The sequence below is a fragment of the Ranitomeya variabilis genome, chromosome 2, assembly GCF_051348905.1.
Source record: "Ranitomeya variabilis isolate aRanVar5 chromosome 2, aRanVar5.hap1, whole genome shotgun sequence".
Classification (NCBI taxonomy): Eukaryota; Metazoa; Chordata; class Amphibia; order Anura; family Dendrobatidae; genus Ranitomeya; species Ranitomeya variabilis.
In genome coordinates this window covers 329736007-329754051 of record NC_135233.1, presented here as the reverse complement: position 1 = coordinate 329754051, position 18045 = coordinate 329736007, and the positions used below count along the sequence as shown (strand labels likewise).

Here is an 18045-nt window from a genome sequence, read left to right as displayed (position 1 = left end):
TAGCGCAGATAGAGCATCTGCTAGCTCTATCTGCGCTAGCAGTGACGGACCCGGAAACGCTGCAGCCCGCGTCTCAGGGTCCGTCACTCAATGAGGCACATCCCTAGCGCACGCCCATTGTGGGCGTGCGCTAGCGATGCATCCGACAAATGAATTAATGGCGGCCGTTAAGGACTACGTTATACCACGTTTATGCCGCGGTGTAACGTAGTCCGTCTACCGGACGCCCATAACATAGTGTGAACCCAACCTAACAGTTGCTGTTTGGCTAAAGCCTATGTAAGTTTGTTCTATTAAAGGTCTTACATAGGCTGGTGACAATATGTGTGCAGGTTTGTGTGTGTTTGTGTTGACTTATCTGCTAAGGCTACTTTTACACTAAAGTCGTACCGACGCATAGTGTGGAAGCGCCGCACAACAGGGGCAGCGGATGCTGTTTTACATCGCATCCGTTGCCCCATTGTGATGTGCGGGGAGGCGGGGGCGGAGTTCCGGCAGCGCATGCGCTGTCGGAAAAGACGCTATCGACGCACAAAACAGTAATTAGACTTACTGGTAATTGTATTTCCAGGAATCCATCCTGACAGCACACTGGAGGACGTCCTTCTTATCCATGATGGGACAGGAAACACGAGAGGATAAAAGGACCCTCCCCCTACCACCCTTCAGTGTTTTTCCAAAGTAACACATCTGGATGGATGCAAAAAACAAGTTTTATTCCAAGAAAATAATCAATCATACAAATGTTACATCACATAAGTATAAAGATCAAACAATAGGGAGGGAACTAACAGTGCTGTCAGGATGGATTCCTGGAAATACAATTACCAGTAAGTCTAATTACTGTTTTCCAGGTCACCACCTGACAGCACACTGGAGAAATACCAAAGGAGAATGGTATTTAGGGTGGGACCACTGCTTGAAGTACCTTTCTACCAAAGGCCAACTGAGGCGAAACTACATCTAACTTATAGTGTTTAGAAAAGGTACTAAGATTAGACCATGATGCAGCTCTACAGATCTGGTCTGCCGTAGCCCCCCCTTTCTCCGCCCATGATGTGGCCATGGCCCTAGATGAGTGGGCTTTAAGATTAACTGGGGAATTCAGACCTTTAGCTTTGTAGGCTAAATTAATTGTAGATTTTATCCACCGTGCGATAGTCGCTTTAGACGCTTTTTCCCCCTTATTTGGACCCCTGAACTGAACGAACAAGTTATTGTCCCGTCTTCAGGGTCTAGATAAATCAAGGTACCTGAGTACTGACTCTCTTACGTCAAGGTTATGGTAAAATCTTTCTTTTTGGTTTTTAGGGAATTGGCAAAATGACGGTAAAACAATCTCCTGATTCATATTAGTATCTGAGACGACCTTAGGGAGAAAGGCCAGATCAAGCCTTAGTACTATTTTATCCTCAAAGATCTGTAAATACGGGTTCTGTACCGAAAGAGCCTGTAGTTCCCCCAATCTTTTTGCCGATGTGATCGCAACTAAAAACGCGGTTTTAAGAGAGAGTTTGTTAATATCTATGTCTCCAGTTATATCCCAGGACTGATCGCACAGAAAATTCAGGACCAGATTAAGATCCCACGGCGGGACTGATTTCCTAATTAATGGCCTTAGCCTCTGGACTGCTCTAGAGAATCGACTAATCCAGGGGTGGGTAGATAGAGAAAAATCAAAAAATACACTCAGGGCCGCTATCTGGACTCTTAATGTACTTGGTCTAAGACCTTTTTGAAATCCTGACTGCAAGAAGTCAAGAATTTTTGGGATATCTGGATGGTCAGTATCAACTGTCATCTCCCCGCAGAATCCACAAAATCGTTTCATATTTTTGTGTAGATAGCAGATGTCACCGGCTTTCTGCTGGCTTGAAGGGTAGAAATGACGTCATCTGAAAGACCTTTTGCCCTCAAGACCTTCCGTTCAGGATCCAGGCTGCCAACTGAAGTGCTCCTGGGTTCTGGTGTAGAAACTGGACCCTGTAGAAGATCCTCTCTTTCTGGTAACAGGAGGGGTTCTTCCACTGATAATTTTTTTAACAACGGAAACCAACTTCGTTTCGGCCAGTGAGGAGCTATGAGAATGACTTTGGCCCCATCCTCGCAGATTTTCCTGAGTGTTCTTGGAATCATTGCCAGAGGCGGAAACGCATACAGAAGATCGTTGTTCCAGGGTTGTGACAGGGCATCGATCGCAGCTGGGCTTTCCCAGGGGTTTAGGGAGTAAAAGGTTTTGACCTTTGCGTTTTGCTTTGTAGCAAATAGATCCACAGTCGGTTTCCCCCAACGATGACAAAGACCCCTGAATACTTCGCTGTTCAGTTCCCACTCTGTAGGGGATACAATTTTCCTGCTCAGGAAATCCGCCAACTGGTTCTTGGATCCCTCCAGATGTACAGCCGAGATTGACAGTACCGACTTCTCTGCCCACCTGAAGATCTGTTCCGCCAGATCTTGTAATGCCAAATGTCTTGGGCCCCCCTGATGTCGAAGGAAGGCTACAGTCGTCGTATTGTCTGAGAAGACTTTTACATGCTTGTTCTTCAGCAGATGTTGTGCAGCCGTTAAGACCTTCCAAACCGCATGCAACGCTCTGTGGTTTGAAGACTTCTTGCTGTCCTTTCTTTCCCAACGACCTTGGAAATATCTTCCTAGGACATGACCTCCCCAACCTTGCTGACTTGCGTCTGTCGTGACTGACACACTCGGGTTTGAAGCCATGGTACCCCCAGCCGGAGATTTTTGGAGAGAGTCCACCACACCAGAGATCTCTTGATCTGAAATGAAAGATTCAGTCTTTGATTTAGAGAGTTCTGTCTTCTGTTCCAGCTCCTCAGAACTCCCTGCTGAAGCTGCCGGGAATGAAACTGGCTCCATCTCACGCAAGGGATGCAGGCCGTCATTAACCCCAGTATTATCATCCCGTCTCTGATCGTATTTCGGCCTCGGGAGAAGTGATGGACCTTTTTTACTATACCCTTTAGCCTGTCTTCCGGAAGGTAGGACATTCTTGTTTCTGAATCGAGCATGACTCCTAGGAATTTTATTCTGGATTTCGGTATTAGATCTGATTTCTTCCAATTTATAATCCATCCGAGACTCTCTAGTGTGGAAATGAGGGATTGACAGTTGATCCTGAGCTGGTCTACTGACTCTGCCGCTACTAAAAAGTCGTCTAAACAAGGGATTACCATCAAATCCTGATTTCTCAGATATGCGACCACCTCTACCATAAGTTTTGTATAAACCCTGGGAGCCGACGCCAGGCCGAAGGGGAGACAGCATGTTTACCGCGAACCGCAGGAACTTTCGGTGGTTTAAGTAAATGGGAACATGGTAATATGCACTCTTTAGATCTAGAGTGCACATCACCATACCCCTTCCCAACAGAGGAATGGTAGACCGAATTGACTCCATTTTGAATCTTTTGTATACCACCCAATTGTTTAGGTGCTTCAGATTTATTATTGTTCTCGATTCTCCCGATGGTTTTGTTATCGAGAAGAGATTCGAGTAATGACCTCTGTACTCTTCTTGAGAGGGGACCGGAACAATTGCCGCCATTTTTAGGAGGTCCTGTATATCCGACCACATGGGGGATGATGATTTTAGATGTGAGCTGGACACCAGAAACCTTTCGGGCGGAAGGGAGGTAAATTCGATTTTGTATCCCTGGGACACCACCTGTAACACCCAAGGACTTGTTGTTATTTCCCTCCAACCTTCTAGGAATCCGGCTAGACGACCCCCTACTCTGATGGCGTCATTTTCTATGGTAGCTAGACCTCGGACCTGAGTAACTCGAGTCTTTGGTTTTGGGTCTACTATCCCCCCCTTTCTGGTAGCTCCATCTACCTTGTTTTCCTTTACCCCTGTAATCTGGTTTTTGATTATAGCGGGGTCTCCGAAAGGGCTGGAATTTTTTAGGCTTTTCTTCTGGGAACCCCTTTTTTACATCTGAGGCCTTCTCTAAGATATCGTCGAGGACCGGTCCGAAGACCCTGCCCCCAGAAAAGGGTATGGAACACAATTTATTTTTGGAGTGCATATCACCCGACCAGCTTTTGAGCCAGATAGCTCTTCGGGCTGCATTAGACAGAGATTGACCTCTAGCCGCAAACCTAACAGTCTCTGCGGACGAGTCTGCCAAAAAGGTGGTTGCCAATTTTAACAGAGGCAGGGATTTCAGGATAGTATCCCTAAGAGTTTTGGCTATTAATTGATTCTGAAGATCATTTAGCCACAGGTCCATGGAGCGAGCCACTGATGTCGCTGCAATATTTGCTCCAATAACTGCCGAAGAACTCTCCCAGGCCCTTTTTAAAAGGCCATCTGCTTTCCTATCCATGGGCTCTTTCAGATTGGAAGGGTCCTCAAAAGGGATTGAGGTTCTTCTGGATACTTTAGCCAATGGAATGTCTATTTTAGGAATATCGACCCATTCTTTAACTTCATCCGGGTCAAACGGCAAGCGGAGTCGGAAATCTTTAGGGATAGTCAGTCTCTTCTCCGCCTCCTCCCATTCATCCAGAATCATGGATCTGATATGGGAATTTACCGGAAACACCTTCGCAGTCTGCGAGCGCAAGCCACTCCAACAGTTCTCCTGTGTCCGCCGCGGAGAATAAGTATCTTCTCCCTTTCTACGGAGGGTCTCTGCTCTCCTCTTCCTCCTCTATATCCGACACAGAAGATGACAAGTCTCCTGAAGAGTAATCGACCCTCTGCCTTTTGCTCGGTCTCTCCGAAGGGGAGGCTTGAGGTAGTACCAGACCTGATACGGAAGCCTGAACCTCCTCTCTTATCATGGCTCTCATATTTGACATAAGAGAAGCCTGCTCCTCTCCTATGATTCTGCAGGTGCACGCTTCACATAGGGGTTTCTGCCAGGTATCTTTCAGCTTGGCTGCACAAATAGGACACTTTTTGCTTTTGCCAGGCTTCTTTAACGGTTTTTCAGGTAATGAGGCCGCCTATAGGAAATAACAAACTCTAGCATAATGCCCCATTTTTTATTTTCTTTTAAAGATATCCATAATACAGGGCCCCTGCTCTACTTACTAGCGCCGTGGACTCCTGCCCCTCTGCTCTAGCTGCGTCCTCCATGATGCACTGGAGATCGCTTACTGCCCCCGCACATACCTTTATATTTCTGTTCCTCTGTTCATCTGTACAGCGCCCACACGCTCACTACCGCTTCCTGTTGCAGAGACGCCGCCCGCCCCCCTCAGCCGCAAACCGGAAGTGACGCGCGGCCGGAAAGAGAGGATGGTGCAGCGAGGATTTGCTTCCCCATGCCGGCCGCATGGAGACGCCGACATCAGCAGAGGCCGCCGCTGGGATCGCATGCACCAGGGGGCGCGACGGAAGGATCGAGAGCCCCCGGCAGGGAGAAGCAATCCTCATACCAGGAGCAGCGCTACACTGGTAGGCAGAGGGACCCTCGGGCGGGTGTCGGCCAGCGGGTGCCTCATGGAGGGAAGGGTGAGGCAAAGCCCCCCCGATCCACATCCCCCCGCACAGAACGGTAGCTTCCTCTCGTCCGTTCCTATCCAAAATGGGACAGCAAAAACACTGAAGGGTGGTAGGGGGGAGGGTCCTTTTAACCTCTCGTGTTTCCTGTCCCATCATGGATAAGAAGGACGTCCTCCAGTGTGCTGTCAGATGGTGACGTGGAAAAAAAGTTACATGCAACGTTTTTTTGTGCCAACGGTTGCGATGTGTGGCAATGCATCGCTAATTCAAGTCTATGGAGAAAAAACGCATCCTGCAAACAATTTTGCAGGATGCGTTTTTTCTACAGAACGACGCATAGCGACGTGCAGTGCACGACGCTAATGTGAAAGTAGCCTTAGTAATGAGGGTGTCGGGCTGACACCTTTTCATTACTAAGCCTAGAGCTAAATGTCAATGACAGCTGCTGCCCTAATCCCATTACCCTGATGCCACACTGCATCAGCATGAAAAAGGTGGTGTTGAGCCAAGAAATCATATACTTTTTTTTTTTTTTAAATCTGTATTTAGCTCAAAAAAGCCTTCGCTGCTGTACAAAAACACATTCAAAAATGCACCAAATCATGTGTTTTTCCTGCAGAGAGATACAGAAACCTTGCAGAAATTTCTGCAAGCAAATACTCAAAGTGCGCACATAGCCTTACCCTGAGAGCTTGTGACCGTTACCTCTGACTTCCAGTCAGTCAGAAGTTGTGGCTGCAAGATGGCAGGTGGCAAGAATTGTACTACACTAGGTGTAGGGACCTTATCACTTATCACTAGCACAGAAAATAAATAAAAAAATGCTGGAGTGATGCTTTAAAAGAGTTACCCCCAAATTCACAAGTTAAACTTACTAATCACATAGGTGATACCCAGAGAAATCTGGAGATCAGAGATCTGGAACCCCAAGAACGTGCTCTGCTGCCCCATCTTTGATGCTTGACCTCCACTCCAGCGACTATCAATGTGACTGCCAGTAATATCTGAGAACAGTACTCGGTAGTCCCATGAACAATAAATGGAGAGAAGAATGTGCATGTGCACCTCCATTCCGCTCACGATGGGGCTGCAAAGCAGAGTTCTAGAGCCCCGATCACAGGATTGCTGGAGGTCCCAGCAATAGGTCCTACCAGTGATCATTACATATAACCCTGTAATTTGCAGCTTATGAAGAACAGGAAGTCAGTCAATGATCACTGAATGGGCCTGATTTAACCACTTTCACTGTGAAAAAGCACTGCCTGGTCACAGCCCCCCAATGCCGCCCCCCAATGCCTCCCCCAGAGTATTGAAAATGCATTACTGCCTCCCCCAATAGCCACAGGTGATTTTAAGTAGTTAGCTGGTCCAGTCCTGACACATAAATTGTAGGCTTTTTTGCCCAGGAAAGGTGACAAAACAGGACAGGGACCCAATTATAAAGGACGTCTTGACGTGGCAATTGGGTTCACATATATTGGCCAATTTATGCGCGAAGTACCTTCCTTTTTTCATAGCAATTTTTGCAGATAAATATTTCATGCGTACATTATAGAAGCTTTTTTCCTATTTTCTATGGCAGTAATGCATTTTCAATATTCTAGAGTAATCATTCTTGATAAAAAAAAAAGGTGTAAACTTTATCGTTTTTCAACTTAATATGTTTTTTTGGGTTGGCGCCTGTTCACACAAGCTTGGATGTGCTGGTCTTGCTCTCTATTTGTATTACGCCTTTTTGGACATGTGCACTCCCACTCTCATTTGCCACAGGTAATTTTAAGTAGTTAGCTGTTCCACTCCTGACCCATACATTGTAGGTTTTTTGCCCAGGAGAGGTGACATAACATGACAGAGACCCAACTACGAAGGACGCCTTGATATGGCATTTGGACTCGCATACATTGGCCAATTTATGAGCGAAGTACCTTCCTTATTTCACAACAATTTTTGCAGATAAATATTTCCTGTGTACACTATATAGCGCTTTTTTTCCTGTTTTCTATGGCAGTAATGCATTTTCAACATTCTAGAGTAATCATCCTATGCGTGATGTCACAAATCCCCCTGTGGAAACATTCTATGCGTGAAGTCACAAATCCCCCCCCCCCCCCCCCCGTGGGAACATTCTATGCATGAAGTCACAAATCTCCCCGTGGGAACATTCTATGCGTGATGTCACAAATCCCCCAGTGTGAACATTCTAGGAGTGATGTCACAAATCCTCCCCGTGGGAACATTCTATGCGTGAAGTCACAAATCTCCCCGTGGGAACATTCTATGCGTGAGGTCACAAATCCCCCCAGTGGGAACATTCTATGCGTGAGGTCACAAATCCCCCCAGTGGGAACATTCTATGCGTGATGTCACAAATCTCTCCGTGGGAACATTCTATGCGTGATGTCACAAATCCCCCAGTGTGAACATTCTAGGAGTGATGTCACAAATCCTCCCCGTGGGAACATTCTATGCGTGAAGTGACAAATCCCCCCCGTGGGAACATTCTATGCGTGATGTCACAAATCTCCCCGTGGGAACATTCTATGCGTGAGGTCACAAATCCCCCCAGTGGGAACATTCTATGCGTGAGGTCACAAATCCCCCCAGTGGGAACATTCTATGCGTGAAGTCACAAATCCCCCCCCCCCCCCCCGTGGGAACATTCTATGCATGAAGTCACAAATCTCCCCGTGGGAACATTCTATGCGTGATGTCACAAATCCCCCAGTGTGAACATTCTAGGAGTGATGTCACAAATCCTCCCCGTGGGAACATTCTATGCGTGAAGTCACAAATCTCCCCGTGGGAACATTCTATGCGTGAGGTCACAAATCCCCCCAGTGGGAACATTCTATGCGTGAGGTCACAAATCCCCCCAGTGGGAACATTCTATGCGTGATGTCACAAATCTCCCCGTGGGAACATTCTATGCGTGATGTCACAAATCCCCCAGTGTGAACATTCTAGGAGTGATGTCACAAATCCTCCCCGTGGGAACATTCTATGCGTGAAGTGACAAATCCCCCCCGTGGGAACATTCTATGCGTGATGTCACAAATCTCCCCGTGGGAACATTCTATGCGTGAGGTCACAAATCCCCCCAGTGGGAACATTCTATGCGTGAGGTCACAAATCCCCCCAGTGGGAACATTCTATGCGTGAGGTCACAAATCCCCCCAGTGGGAACATTCTATGCGTGAGGTCACAAATCCCCCCAGTGGGAACATTCTATGCGTGAGGTCACAAATCCCCCCAGTGGGAACATTCTATGCGTGATGTCACAAATCCCCCCTGTGGGAACATTCTATGCGTGATGTCACAAATCCCCCCTGTGGGAACATTCTATGCGTGAAGTCACAAATCCCCTCCGTGGGAACATTCTATGCGTGATGTCACAAAATCCCCCCGTGGGAACATTCTATGCGTGATGTCACAAATCCCCCCGTGGGAACATTCTATGCGTGATGTCACAAATCTCTCAGCGGGAACTTTCTATGCATGATGTCACAAATCCCCCCGCGGGAACATTCTATGCGTCATGTCACAAATCCCCCCAGTGGGAACATTCTATGCGGGATTGTCACAAATCCCGCCCGTGGGAACATTCTATGCGTGATGTCTCAAATCCCCCCGTGGGAACATTCTATGCGTGATGTCACAAATCCCCCCATGGGAACATTCTATGCGTGATGTCACAACCCCCCTTCCCCCCGTGGGAACATTCTATGCGTGATGTCACAACCCCCCTTCCCCCCGTGGGAACATTCTATGTGAGATGTCACAAATCCCCCCCCGTGGGAACATTCTATGCGTGATGTCACAAATTCCCCCATGGGAACATTCTATGCGTGATGTCACATATCCCCCTGTGGGAACATTCTATGCGTGATGTCACAAATCCACACCGTGGGAACATTCTATGCGTGATGTCACAAATCCCCACCGTGGGAACATTCTATGCGTGATGTCACAAATCCCCACCGTGGGAACATTCTATGCGTGATGTCACAAATCCCCCGTGGGAACATTCTATGCGTGATGTCACAAATCCCCTCCGTGGGAACATTCTATGCGTGATGTCACAAATCCCCACCGTGGGAACATTCTATGCGTGATGTCACATCCTCCCCTGTGGGAACATTCTATGCGTGATGTCACAAATCCCCCCGTGGGAACATTCTATGCGTGATGTCACAAATCCCCCCGTGGGAACATTCTATGCGTGATGTCACAAATCTCCCAGTGGGAACATTCTATGCGAGATGTCACAAATCCCACCCGTGGGAACATTCCGTGGGTGAGGTCACAAATCCCCCTGTGGGAACATTCTATGCGTGAGGTCACAAATCCCCCCGTGGGAACACTATGCGTGATGTCACAAATCCCCCCCATGGGAACATTCTATGCGTGATGTCACAAATCCCCCCGTGGGAACATTCTATGAGTGATGTCAGAAATCCCCCCCGTGGGAACACTATGCGTGATGTCACAAATCCCCCCAGTGGGAACATTCTATGCGTGATGTCACAAATTCCCACGTGGGAACATTCTATGCGTGATGTGGGAACATTCTATGTGCGATGTCACAAATCCCCCCCGTGGGAACATTCTATGCGTGATGTCACAAATCCACCAGTGGGAACATTCTACGCCTGATGTCAACCCCCCTTCTCCCCCCGTGGGAACATATGTATGTGTCACAGATCCCATGGTGGGAACATATGTATGTGTCACAGATCCCATGGTGGGAACATATGTATGTGTCACAGATCCCATGGTGGGAACATATGTATGTGTCACAGATCCCATGGTGGGAACATATGTATGTGTCACAGATCCCATGGTGGGAACATATGTATGTGTCACAGATCCCATGGTGGGAACATATGTATGTGTCACAGATCCCATGGTGGGAACATATGTATGTGTCACAGATCCCATGGTGGGAACATATGTATGTGTCACAGATCCCATGGTGGGAACATATGTATGTGTCACAGATCCCATGGTGGGAACATATGTATGTGTCACAGATCCCATGGTGGGAACATATGTATGTGTCACAGATCCCATGGTGGGAACATATGTATGTGTCACAGATCCCATGGTGGGAACATATGTATGTGTCACAGATCCCATGGTGGGAACATATGTATGTGTCACAGATCCCATGGTAGGAACATATGTATGTGTCACAGATCCCATGGTGGGAACATACTGTATGTATGTGTCACAAATCCCATGGTGGGAACATATGCATGTGTCACAAATCCCAGGGTGGAAACAAGCATGGAGTGAAATATGGACGGCGCTTGGATTGGAGAACATGACCCAACTGCTAGAGACTTCTGATGCAAGCACTGCCAGTGAAAATGGACCAAGTAAAACAGGCCTTAATTAAAGCATTTAAGGGATTGAATAAAATGTGATGCCAAGAAATTAACTTCTTGTTAAAAAAAAACCCTCTGATTTCGCCTTGCTAAGATCCTATACTGTAATTCTACATGCCTCAAACCTTACCCAGATATTTTCTTCATTCCAAAATTCTGTGTGAAAAAAGTTTGGAAAAAAAACTATTCTCCCCTAGACCCTTAGCTCATAGAGGCAACAAACGGTGGCACAAGCAGCGCCCAAAGGACCATTTGAAAGCCACGTCGATCAGAACGTGCATTATATCTATATTTTAAGCACCTTTCAGGCTTCTTGTTAATCTTGTAAAAGACATTAATAAAAAAACAAAAAGCTTTTCTTCCTCAAGTGATGACATTTCTTGTTATTGAGGAAAGTGCTAAGAATTATCTGAACTAAAGCAACAGCATCAGATATAAGACATTACACCTTGTGATAACTATAAGGAGCTAGGACTTGTTCACACGTCTTCGACGCTCAGGTTAAGTTCACACATTGTAGCTGAGATGGGTTTTTTTCCCCCACAACAAACCAGCATCGTTGGCTGCGAGTTTTTAAGTTCTGTACAAAAAGGTTTTGGTTTTATTGAAATTGTGACAAAAAAAATTCACCATCGCTGCAATGTGTGAAAGCAGTGTAAGGCTAAGTACACACTGCTTTCAATAGTGGTTAGATGGATCTGTACCCATGATGGAGCCATTCATTACAATGTTAATGCACGCAGCTTGTGCTCCTGTGCGCAGAGCACATTTTTTCAGAGGGTTACAAGAACGACATGACTGCTGCGCTCTTTTGGCTGACTTAAAATATGTATCCCACCACATAGGAGCACAATGGCTCCATCAGGGGTTCGCTGAAATCCAGTTGTAGGGAAGCCATCAAACCACTATGATCGCAGTGTGTACTTACAATTAAGGCTCATTCAGACAGCGGCCATTTTTCTTGTGCGCAAAAGACTGCATAATTTTCATCAATGTTTTGAATCAGAAATTCAATAGTATTTGATCAGTGTTTCAGTTTTTACAATCAGTGATTTTCTCTTATTTAAAAAAATAAAGTCGCAGCTTCTCCTTGCACAAATTGCACAAGGACGGCAATGTTATGTTGTCAGTGATTTTTCACTGATCATTAGACTTGTATGGGTAACTGATCAATGACGGATCAAAAACAAATATGTCTGATTTTTTTTTTCTTTTTTGCAGACAGATGGTGCGCAATAAAAAACCCCAAAAATGTGATTAGTACTATGGATTATAATAGCTATGTGTTCTATCCGGGAAAACCAGACAGATCATGCAGGTGAAGCCTATGCAGTCTCAGGCTATGTATATAAAAAGTATATTTAAATTCCGACAGACCAGCCGAGTATATCAAGCAGATGACGCTTCAGGAAATTGTGGCACTTTTTCTTAAAGTGGCATTGGTATTTCTTGGTCATTTCCTGACTTTTTTTTCCATAAGGTTTTGGCCGCAGTTGGTTTTTTGGACATTATGCCATGTTTTTTTTTGGAAGCCTTATTTATTGTTGTTTTCCAGAATAATTGAATAATGAAAAAATCTGCCAAGAAAACGCTCCAAAAGACGTTTGGAATCTTTTGAGCTTTGTCACTGACTTGTGTTGTAGAGTATAGAGCGTCTTCAAAGCAGGAAAAAAAAAATCAGAAGAATGAATTTGTCACTTATTTTAACCACTTGGCGTTTTTAGAAACCTCAAACCTGAACAGAAGAAAAGCAAGTCGTTCATTTTGAGTGCTTTCTGATAGGTTTTTTTAGGCAGTTTGTGCCTAATAAAGATGCTGTGTGCACATACCACAGGCTTTTTCCTCCTACAACAAAAACAATCGGGGTAATTGATTGAATTGAAGCAGGTTTGAAAATTTTAGCTACAAATCCAGAATTGCTGGAAATTGTGCAAGTTTTCAAGTGGATTTTGGAGCAGATTTCATGCATTTCAATTAATAAGATCTGCTGTGAAAATATGGACTACAAATCGAAAAATTGCAGATTTAAAATCAACACAGACTTTTTCCATCTGCTACAGTAATAAGGTGCAGATTTCCCAACTACTAATCTGGACAGAGTCTGCAGTACATCCATATTGTGTGGTTTCACTCACAGGATACCACTTCCTTTATATTCCTTTATATGTCCCATTACTTTTTAATCCAATTTAAAGGGAAAAAAAGAAAAAGAAAGTGGCATCTTTAAAATAAAATTGATGTTTGAAACCACTTTAAGGTCACCTTCACAAATCCATGACTTAAGATCTGTGATTCACAGGCTGCGACCCGACCCGCACTCATCAGTCTCCTAGGCCAGCGGCACACGGATGTGTGAATGCGGCGTCACATAAATACTGACGCTGCAGAAATTTGTAAGACTATAATCAATTCTACTCATCTAGATGGAGCTATTCCAGATGATTGGGATAATTGACAAACTTTCCGCAACAAACTGAGGCACACTCAGTGATGTTTTAATACAGTTTTTGAAGCCAAATCATGTGGATTAAAAGGGGAAAAAATTTGTCTTATAGGCGCCTTCTGGCATTAGGATCCATTCCTGGCAAGAAAGTTACGGTACATTAAAAAAAAAAAAAATAAATAAATATTAAATTGTGAAATGCAGGTTGGGTTAGGGCATGTGTGCTTGTAGTATTTTCCAGGTAGACCGTACCTGAAAAACTAAAAAAAAAAAAAAAAGGGACATACAGCACGACACTGCTGTGCACATGTTCTGGCTTAGATCAATTCTTGTAAAGGGAATCGGACACCAGGTTTTTGCCAACTAGTCTGAGAGCTGCATAATGTAGAAACAGAGACCATGATTCCAACGTTGTGCCACTTACAGGGCTGCTTACTGTAGTTTGATTAAAAAAAGTGATTTTATCAGCAGGAAATTACTACTAGAGGACTAGTAAACTGTTCATGAGCTCTGTATAACCACGCTGCAACCACTGATTGACAGTTTTCTGTGTACACTTTGCATAGGCAGAAAGCTGCCAGAGGTGTGAGCCGAGTTACACAGAACTCAGTGAGCTGAACAGAGATTTTATCAAAATGACAGCAAGCAGCTCCGTAAGTTACACATTGCTGGAATTAGGGTCTATGCCCCTACATTATGCTGCTCTCAGATGGGGTAGCAAAACCCTGATGACTGATACCCTTTAACCGCTTCAGGGTTCAGAAAGTAACCTGTTCATTCAATGTACATGGGCAGCTTTGTTTGGATCTTCCCGCTCTCTATTATACTAGAGGAAAAAAATAATGAAGGCAGAGGGCCGCCATAAAGAACGACAACAAAAGCACCAGTGTAGCTGCTCCAGGAAAAAGCAGGGGCTTTCAAGAAATCATATGTCCACTATGTGACTATGTGCCCCTGCGGGTCACCCATGGAGACTGACATGTGGCACGTCTTTCCAGACTGCAGCATGTCAATTTCCGCATGAGAAATTTTACCAATAGAATGTATTGGATTCGGTGAATCCGCACGGTTCAGTGATCACATGCGGAGTCACCTGCGTTCAATAGACGGCAGCGCTTTGGATGCAGCGGACATGCTCTGCGTACAAAGCGCTGCTAATTCCGGATCGTAGGCATCCGGCCTCAAAGTTTTTTTTTAGTGCTGCCCCCCCAAAGGGTTATTTTGAGCATTTCTCATTAAAATCAACAGGACATCTATTTAATGAGTATTTGAAGTTTTGTTATTTAGATTTCAGAACAGAATCTGCTAAAAACTTTAAGTGAACCCACTCTTATTGATGTCCTAAAAGGAAGATCTCTTAAAGTGTATCTGTCAGACCCATCACCTTCTCCAAATTGTTCATATGGTCATGTTGCTCCCTGAAAGACAATGTGTGTGCTTGGAGCCTGTCAAAGCACTTCCCAAGCTTCTGCCTCCATAGCTCTTTCCCACCCAGACCCACCTTGCTCTGTTTGACTGACAGCATAGTCCTCACAGACAGAAGAAGGTGGAACTAGGTGGGGAACATGGACGGATAGGGAGGCAGAGGCTAGGGAAGTGCTATGATACTCCTAGAGCACTTAAGCCTCATTTGTATGTGAATTAAAACAGTGATTTTTAATTAAGTGAACAACAGACTGCAGAAGTGAAGGTGTGGATAACATTACATTTACAAGAGCAACATGAGTATAAAAACAGTCTGGGGGGTGGATTGTTCTGATAGATTCCTTTTGAGGGCAATACCATCTTTTCCCTTGATAACGGCATTCATATTATGATTAGAAAATGATGCAATTCTATGAAATGCAAGGAATGTATTTGGTTTAAATATGTGTAGAAGGTGAAGAATTCCTTGTGGGCCAGTGGGGAGAGGGCCTGGATCAGACCGAGGATCTCAGAACCTGAAAGGGTGAAATCTGCCTTAAACCCCAACAAAATCATGCTACACATGCAGAGTTTGTAGTAAACCCACTCGGGATCTAGTGTCCATTTACACACCTACAAGAACCCATGATACCAGCGTCCACAGAGCTTCGCAGCAGTGCAGACTTGTGTTATGTGTCATGACTCCTCTGGCACAGTACTAAACATCTCCTATACTGGTCTGCAGTAATGTAATAATATTTTACTAAGTGTCCTAAACAATACAACCATGGAGGAAGCGCCGGGCATAGGAAACCCATAAAAGCCCCGGAAATGGAATGACTGTCACATTTGTGCTCCACACGGTGACAGAAAGGAAGTCGGCCTCACAGTATGCAGAACTTTGGTTCCCAGCTATGGGAGGAAGCTGCCCAGACGTCTTGTGTGCGTTCATATGACCGTCCCTGCCCGTGTGCACACCCCTGACAGTGCGCAGATCTGCAAACAACGGCCATATATCCAACGCTGTAACCCTGCACCAAGCACAGACCTCACACCCTTCACTTGGCACGTCTTTGGTTTTACATTTCTCCACTCAAGAGCTGGATGACGACTTGGCAGAGCTATAATGGAGGCCATTATTATGTGTCACCCAGTTTATCTGGAAGGTCAGTTTCTGACTTGAAATACAACAAAATGCGGACCCTCGTGGTTCTATTGAGTTGACCTTTGACCACCACAGCTTTCCATCCCAAATGATGATCGGATCAGTAGACCTGTAGAGTTAGGTGGGGCCAATACAGCATCCGAAGGTCCTAACAGTGACTACACACAAGGTAAAAGTTGTCCAAAGCCCCCAATTATGGTGGATCGGCCATGGGTATGCTTATGGTGCGCCCAGACTATCCACTACAATGGTGCTAGGGAAAAGAAAGGTCCGGCATGCCGAATTTCAGCTTCAGATACTTTTAATCTCTGGGAAGATAAGTTTTTAGCAGTGATTTACCTCTCCGTGTAGAAAACGCACGCTGAGCCAAGCTAACATACATAAGGCCTCATTCACACATCAGTTCATAGGTGAAAAACTGACCAAGCTTCATCAGTGATTTCGGGGTTTGATCCGTATTACATCAGTTTATCTCCTATGTGAGAAAGAAAAAGTTTCTCCACCTTCTCCAGTTTACCAGTCTGTGAAAATTGGACGCATCCGGATGGAATCTGAGTGACGGACATTTTTTTTTTGGAGGACCATACACTTATTTGTTGAAGATTATGATCCGCATGAGTCCATGGTTCTGACATGTGACCTAGTATAGAAACGTGTGCTGTCCATGATAAACACAGATAGCAGACGTACAAAAACACTGATGTGTGAATAAGCCCCAAATAGGAATCAGCAGCCTCCTGAGCGAGCCGACCAGGGAAACCCAGGTCCTCACACTGCTCATCTGCTGAAGAGCTTTTAAACTGAAATCCACAGTTTCTGCAGCCCAAACTTGTGCATATTTTCCAAACTTAGTCTTTGTCCTTATACGTTTATTTTCTGCAAAAAAAAAAAAAAAAAAGCACCCCCCCCCCCCAAAAAAAAATAAAAATAATAATAATGGAACAGATATATTACAAGCTGGAAATCTGCAACGTGTGAACAGAACCTAGACGGTTTATTCAGCCAACATTTATCACCTACATGAAGGCGTCCGAGCACTCAGATCCCCCCACTCATCCTGAAAACAGGGGTCTTCTAGGTGGATGTGAGCGGTGGTGGTCTACCGCTGCCATAGGGGTGAATGGGGCACTAATCATGCACATACATTGCAGCCCTCATGACTCTGGTGACACAGGACCACCCTTCTTGGGATCTTACCATTCGGACCCTCACACATCACACAGACCCCCGTTTTCCAGCTCAGGGCATGTGATTGGTGGAAAGTTTCGGTCAGCATTCTGCCCACAGCCCACATAAGACACTTATACACCACAAGAAGTACTGGAGGCTCCTCAGCTAGCAGGGGCATGCTGGCACTTGTAGTTCCCCACATGTGTCACCTGACGCTCCAATCACTTCCCCTGACTCAGGCTACAGATAAGAGGCAGCGGTGTGGGACACGTCCTCCACTTCCCCGCCGGACCCCCGGGTAACAGGCCAGGGAAGCCCCTCCTGAGCTCTCCCTCCATGACAGGCCACGTCCTCCCACAGCCTCCAGCCCACCACAGCAGCTCTCCTTCCCTCCCGCCGCCTGCTCTCCCTCCTCCGCCCCATATACAGCCTCCTGCAGTAGAAGGGGTGCCGTCCCTTACCCATCTGCTCCCGCAGCCCCTTCAGTTTGCCGCTACCGTCCGCCATCTTCCTTTCCCCCGGTGTTGCCGCTCTCTCGCTGTCAGCCCCGGGGTGCGCATGCGCCGTAGAGGAATCACGCACGGCGGCTGTTGCTGCTGCTGTTGCTAGGGAGAAGTCTGTGATTGGGTTTTACTCTTTGTGTCCCGGAACCAGACAGAGTACTACAAGTTCCAGCAGGACTAATAATGCTGAGGTTGGTGTTTATGGCACAGCAGGACTGTGTGACAGGGCCTGGCACAAAGCAGATTTATTGTTGCCCCTGACAACCAATCATAGCACAGCTTTCATTTAACCAGAGCTGGTTTAAAAATGAAAGCTGAACTCTGATTGGTTGCTATGGGCTACAAAGCCATTTTCTCTTAGATGCTTTCGTATTGAATTATTAACCCTGGCGCGTCTCCAATCAGTGCGCCGCTACGTAACGTTAGTGGAGCATGCGCCATAGTAGTGCCCGGTGGGCTTCACACAACTTTTCAGTGCTCTTCCCTATAGATATG

The 18045-nt window shown here is 45.8% G+C and overlaps 1 protein-coding gene across 18 annotated transcripts in view; it reads right to left on the bottom strand.

Annotated features, from left to right (window-relative positions):
• MAP7D3 (MAP7 domain containing 3) overlaps nucleotides 1-17658 on the bottom strand; it is a 116581-nt gene extending 98923 nt beyond the window's left edge. For all 18 annotated transcript variants that reach the window (XM_077285288.1, XM_077285290.1, XM_077285292.1 and 15 more), the window contains exon 1: nucleotides 17509-17658. In XM_077285288.1, coding sequence (XP_077141403.1) covers nucleotides 17509-17554 — 46 coding nt within the window. In that variant the 5' untranslated portion in view covers nucleotides 17555-17658. The remainder of the gene's footprint in view (nucleotides 1-17508) is intronic.
• Nucleotides 17659-18045: the final 387 nt, after the last annotated feature.